Source organism: Lolium perenne, chromosome 4 (genome assembly GCF_019359855.2).
Source record: "Lolium perenne isolate Kyuss_39 chromosome 4, Kyuss_2.0, whole genome shotgun sequence".
In the NCBI taxonomy this organism is placed as follows: Eukaryota; Viridiplantae; Streptophyta; class Magnoliopsida; order Poales; family Poaceae; genus Lolium; species Lolium perenne.
In genome coordinates this window covers 181,725,837-181,732,176 of record NC_067247.2, presented here as the reverse complement: position 1 = coordinate 181,732,176, position 6,340 = coordinate 181,725,837, and the positions used below count along the sequence as shown (strand labels likewise).

Here is a 6,340-nt window from a genome sequence, read left to right as displayed (position 1 = left end):
AAATCCTGGTTGATCATTCCTATGCCTAGTCATCTCAAATGTAGTTTCTTCCAATTTACTGGTGTGCAGTGGTGGACCCAAGATTTTCATCAAGCATGGACGCACTATAAACCTAGTCAAATTTTCATTAAAATATTTATCAATTTTTTTTTATCAAAATAGGCTGCACTGTCGACCGGAAGCCTGGGCGCGTGCCCGGGCTTAGGGATGGTTGGGTTCGCCTATGCTGGTGTGAGAAGACATCTGCACCCATTGCTAAAGACATGTACACCCATTTACTGGTAGAGACAAGAGCATTAAGCACTAATTCTTTGTTCAAACTCTGAGCAGCTCCCTAAAAGACAAATTGAAGTGCCTATATCATGTAGCTCCGTCAGTTCCCTACAGTCTACAGAGTTTGACTGTGTAAGCACCCAATAACAGCATGCAGCATGTATAAACCCCAAGATAATATTAATGAAGTACATAACTAAGTAGGCTTCTCATAAATTATCACAAATTTCAAACTATGAATTGCAGAGGCAGATTTTAGTTTCCGGAACTAACCGACTGATGAAGCAATGGTAGATGCAAATGAAAAGAGAAGCGGAAGTAACCACTAAGATTTAAGAATTAAGATAAAGAAAAATGTTCCACGCATATTTATTGACAAACATAGCACTAGCTAAACTAAAATAATGGATGCCGCATGTATTACATATTCTACTTGCAGCTCTACCATTACTTTCAGATCTAATTTATATCGTCCCAAGACAACAGGTTTTCCAGTTTAGTGGCAGTAGCACATGTTAGTTTAACAAATCATTATCAATCGGTGTCTAAAACTATCCCAAAAATGGCAAAACAGACAACGCGGAGTCAGCGAAAGTTGCATGATATCAGGATTGTTCTTAGGAATTTTCTGGCCCAGCGCAAAATTCGAAACTAGACCATATCCTGCGAAAACTAATAACAATAGCAAGAGGTATATAATAGCGGCAATACAATTTTTCAAGAATTTCTTCTCGTATATCTCACATAAGAATTGGTCTTGAAAATTGTTGGCAGTCATTTTTGGACAACAGCCTGCCAAGCACAACATTTTTGCCAGACGACTTGGCAGACACGTTCAAGGAGCACTCGGGAGTTGGTTCACTTGACTACTCGAGCTTGAAGTAACTTGTATAGATTTAGGGGATGTCTGGTTCAGGTCACATTTTGCCAAGCTAAAATTTGGTAGCCACAGTTTAATTGGCATGTGCTTTTGCCACCCTTTGGCTTGCATGTATAATCCATTTGTCATAGTCAACTTTTTTGTCAACTTTTACCAAAATTTGGATTCAATATTTTGAGCCATACTTTTGTGGCTAACTATACTTTAACTTGCAAATTATGACTAGGAACCAAACAACTCCTTTGAACCGAGCTAAGGGCGAGGAATCGATATAGTTCAACCTGCAGGCCCTAACAGGTTCACATGCGAGCAGGGTTTCAGGTACCAAATGCAAAGGTCTCGACATTTGTATTAATACAAAAAGTTCAATTAATTCTTCATAAGCAAAAAAAATGCGGTAAAACAACATTTTCTGATGCAGGTGTAGCAGATCCCTGTTCACCTTTTGCAACTTACTAGCAGTGGATGGGCGCAAGCGCGCGGCGTGGGGATGGGCGTGGTGGAACGCCGTGCCGCCTTCAATGTTGATTGGTGTTATATTTTGAAGATTATACATGAATCGATGGAAGTAATTAATATTTTTTTGTTTAAACAGTGGGTTTTAACACCGCGGTGGCCTTGAGATGTGGTTGTTGTAATATATGTTGTAGTTGTTTCTTAGGAATTTTCTGCCCCGCGCCAAATCCAAAAGTAGACCATGCCTTGTAAAAACTAATAACAATACTAAGATGTGCATATCATAGCGGCAATACATTTTTCTCGAAATTATAGGCAGTCATTTCTTGGACAACAGCCTGACAAGCTCAACATTTCTGGCAGACACGTTCAAGGAGCACTTGGGAGTTGATTTACTACTCGAGCTCAAGCTTGAAGTAACTTGTATAGATTTATGAGATGTTAGATTTATGAGCACGTTTTGCCAAGCTTGTTTGATTTTTGCCACACTTAGCTTGCATGTATAGTCATTTACCAATGTTTAGCTTTAATATTTTATATGCCACGTTTTTATGCCTAGTTACTACACTTTTATTTAACAAATTGTGGCTAGCAACCAAACAAACCCTTTAAAGTTTAAACCAAGCTTGCAAGCAGGGTTTCAGGTTCCAAAAGCAAACTCAAGTCAGTCTAGACATTAACTTCACTTAATTCAAAAATAAATGCGGTAAAACAGCATTTTCAGATGAAAACCGTAGCACTATCATTTTCCTGTTCACCTTTTGCAATACTCCCAGTAGCTCAGAAATAAGTGGAGCCAGTCATAAAAAGAGGATGTCTCAATTTTGACTTAATGACTGGAAGTACATATCTATGTACGGTAGAGAAGTACTGTAGCTCGTTTCACAGGAGTAAGGCAAACAAAAAAATTTGATCTACTAAATATAAAGTGGGATAGAGAGTTGGCCGACAAAAACAGAGTAACAATGATGCCACACTAATTTCCATGTTCCCGTTACAGTAGCAAATACCACAATCTTCTCAAAGTTTTAACCCAACATCTGATAGTTACTGATAGATACTGATACCAACATTGGCAAGTCAATTAACACCATAGACCAGAACAAAAATAGATTTATCATATGGAGCGGAGCAGCAGCCCAGGCGCTTAGCACTTGACCTCCTTCAGCCCATGCGCAAAGTAGAGGAATGTTGGGTCGGTGGCTCCTTCCTTGTAGTAGGCGAACACCAAGCCAGCTTCCAGATTCATGCTATCGCCCACAAAGCTGCAAGCATCACATAACATGAGTACCCTGAATATTAGTAATGCTGCAAAGTTGGAAACAATATCTACCCGAGAGATATTCATAAAATAAATTCAAATGAAACATTAAAATAGGGTTGTGACCTATTACCTCTGTTCTCTTTTATAAGACAATTTAGCTCTTCTACAGATTCACTTATTTCAGTCTTGATCTAGTCTAGTTTTAGTGTAGATTCATTCATTTTGCTTTGCATATAGTACATTTTACAAAATCTAAAGTGTCCTATACTAGTGAACAGAGGGAGTACATCAAATTTGTACGAGATTTATTGGTTTAGCAGACAGACCAAACATGCAATGCAGCAGAAAGGTTGTGCAAAGCTAAGGTTCATTCGTAGAGCACAGAATGTGAACTTGTAGAATACTGATTAGATTGACAATGGGTGTTTTAGAAGTTGAAGATCATGCTACATATGTAGTACAGGTATGAAGCGTGGCAGACAATGCAAAGAGAACTTACAACTGAAGCTCCTTGATCATCCCAAGAAGATACTTGGTGGCAGGCTGGACGTTCTTCATGAAACAATCAAGCTCCTCCCCTTCAAGAGTTTTACTGATGCTCTTGATGTAGCCCTTCATGTAGGCCACAAACTGCTTCTTGTCATAAGGTGGTTGCTCCTGCAAAAGGTAATGCATGCTTAGCACAATGAAAAGGTGCATACTGTATATACATGATAGACCAAGGACAGGCAACTAACCTGAAGACGGAAGGTGTCAACAATGTCAACGACCTTCACAGCCTGGTCATCAGTACCCTCATCATCACCACCACCCTCGGCAGACGGGTTGGCACCAATGTCCACATCAACAGCTCCTTTAACAACCCACTACAAGGGTTCAAAATCATGTCATTAATAATCTGACCAGCTAAAATATATGCACAACGTTTAATCAACCATTAGTTCCGGACATCATGATGTCAAAAACTTGCATCAGCTGCTAAACAGTTAGATGCCATCCATTCTATGTAGTATACGAACTAGTGAATTTTTTTTGACTGGTCAAGGGTTTCCTATCTGAGCTAATAAATAAGCACCTTCTGCTTATACAACAGATCAATCAATTTTTAAACCTTTAGGATGAAAAGGCAACTAGTCCAAGCATATCAACAGCTCAAAGTTGACACAGGGCCATACAGCATGGACCTTTGACGGGTCGATAAGCTACACAGCAAACATGACGGTCTAACAGTATACGGCATACAACACGTCAGATCGAGTATTTAGTCTAACGATCTAAATTACAGACATACAACAACCAAAACGCGCAGCAGTAGGAGCAAACCAAAATACCTTGCCGTCGACTTCCCAGAGCACGCCGTTCTCGAGCTCCTTGTAGGGGAAGGAGTCGGAGAGCATCTCGTCACCTGCAGGAACAGATAGAACAGCGACAGATTCGGTCAAAATTCATCGCATCGGAGTTAGATCGTCTAGCAACACAAAAGCGGAAATCAAGTTCAGCTCCTAAAACGAAACCAGATCTACCGATTGAATTCTCTAATCATCCGAGCAAAGCAGAACAAGAAAATACATAGCGATTTCCCATCGGCGGATCGAAATTAGCATAGCCCGGATTACGTAACAGATCAGATCTAGACGCGCTACACCACCCGCTTCACGCAGAACACAAAGCTAAAAGCGGGGAGAAAATTAAGCGGAGGGCGCAACGACGAACCGGAGATCTTGTCGGTGTAGAGAAGCATGGTGGCGCCGCTTGAGATTTCTCCCCGGAAAAAAGGATTTGGCTCGAAACCCTAGCGAGCTCTGGGGTCTGCGGGGAGTAGCGGCAGGCGGCGAGAGGGTCTGGGGGCGGAGGCGGCCTCCCCGTACTTATAGCGGCCCGGGGATATCCGTGATCCGTTTCTGGCCGTCCGATCCCCGTACAGATGTCCGATCTGGATACGAGAAGAGTCCAGACGGGTGTCCGGTTCGCTGCGGGCCGTCGGATCTGGGTACCGTGGGGGGATATTCGCGCACGGACGGCTCGCGTCGCGTGTGTTTTTGCTGTGCACGACCAGGAGGCGTTGGCGGCACGGGACCGGTCCGGGCTGGTGTCTTTGCCCGTGCGCTGCTTGGTTTTCCAAGTTGTATGTCCGTCTGAGTTTGAACTGTTTTGGTAGTTTCATGATGTGTTTTTTGTTTTGTTCCGACAAAAAGTTTGTCTGCGTTCGGTATTCAGAGTCTACAACATTATAAATAGGAAAGATAAACAAGAAAGAAATAGTTCCTAGTTATTCCTGTAATAAACTAGCTCATTTACTGTGAGATGATTAAACTTTTCTGATCATGACCATGACTATGCTAACAACACAATGAGGGTGGATTGTTTGGATGAAAAATCGCACTGAACATGCCCAAGTCACTATATGCTATGAGATATTCTTCATGGTTAATATCAAAAATATATTTAACTCTTAATTATGTACAAGCCCTTTCACCATTAGAACGTTATAGTAACTCATATCAAAGTGTATGCTTTGATCTTGACAGCCCTCACCGGTTGACCCTGCGTGTTGAGAAGATTAAGGCTTAGGTATGTCTAAAGATACGAGAAACTTAATTATGCAAAACTGGGATTTGTTCCTCCTGACAAAGGAGAGGTATGAACTGGGCCTCTCGATATTGTGATGTTAAGTAACATATCTGTGCAGACATATTGTGATAGTGATCACATGACATAATCAATATACACCAAACGAGAAAAGGAGCATTCATACCAGATCGAGGATAACGGGTACAATGATCAAGGAGTTGATCACGCGTATACCAAAGTCTCGCCTCCGGTTACCAACATACATTGTAACAAAGAGAATAGAATATAACAACATGGAAGGTTCGTCAAAGTTCCAAACTTCCAGTATGTAAAGGAGCCAACGTGGATGACTAGCTCCCAATGTTGGTTATTGATCCGAAGGTATTCGGACTCATGACTGCACTATACCGAACATGTTGGGTCACACGCTTAACATTGTGCAATCTGTTATGAGCATTATATTTATGGTATGTTGTTGGGAGTAGCTGTTTGGAATAATTCCGGCGGCTTCTGTAACTGTTCCGGAGATTTTATGAGAAAGAGAGAAACTTTCGGAGTCACTTCGAGCATGTCGTAAGTGATTCGGGGTAATATAGGAAGTGTTCCGGGATTGCCATACATATGGAATTGTTATCAAAAACAATCTGGTGATATAATTCTCATTCCGGTGAAGTTTGGGTTGTCCGGAGGTCACCAAAATAAGAGAGCGAAGAGTTTCGATGAAGAGAGAGGGGGAGGTGGCCGGCCAGGCCACCATGACCTCAAGGAGCCGGCCAGGCCCCAAGGGCCCATGGCGACTCCCCTCTTCATCGGAACTCCCCCCCCCCCCAACACACACACACACCCACCTCATTGTGTGCAATTTTCTGTCAGAGTTTCTCCTAGCCTTTGGTTGG

The 6,340-nt window shown here is 42.0% G+C and overlaps 1 protein-coding gene across 1 annotated transcript; it reads right to left on the bottom strand.

Moving 5' to 3' along the window:
- Positions 1 to 2,550: 2,550 nt before the first annotated feature.
- LOC127294495 (translationally-controlled tumor protein homolog) lies at positions 2,551 to 4,742 on the bottom strand. The gene is made up of 5 exons (XM_051324324.2): positions 4,587 to 4,742; positions 4,205 to 4,278; positions 3,611 to 3,739; positions 3,373 to 3,530; positions 2,551 to 2,874 (listed from the first exon to the last, which is right to left on the bottom strand). The coding sequence occupies exons 1-5, from the start codon at positions 4,612 to 4,614 to the stop codon at positions 2,757 to 2,759; spliced, it is 507 nt and encodes a 168-aa protein (XP_051180284.1). The 5' UTR covers positions 4,615 to 4,742; the 3' UTR covers positions 2,551 to 2,756.
- Positions 4,743 to 6,340: the final 1,598 nt, after the last annotated feature.

Excerpts from the sequence above, each read along its gene's own strand:
- LOC127294495 (XM_051324324.2), bottom strand. The coding sequence starts at position 4,614 with ATGCTTCTCTACACCGACAAGATCTCCG. Across the intron at positions 4,279-4,586 it reads CTACACCGACAAGATCTCCG|GTGACGAGATGCTCTCCGAC; the intron begins GTTCGTCGTTGC and ends CTGTTCCTGCAG. Across the intron at positions 3,740-4,204 it reads TCTGGGAAGTCGACGGCAAG|TGGGTTGTTAAAGGAGCTGT; the intron begins GTATTTTGGTTT and ends GAACCCTTGTAG.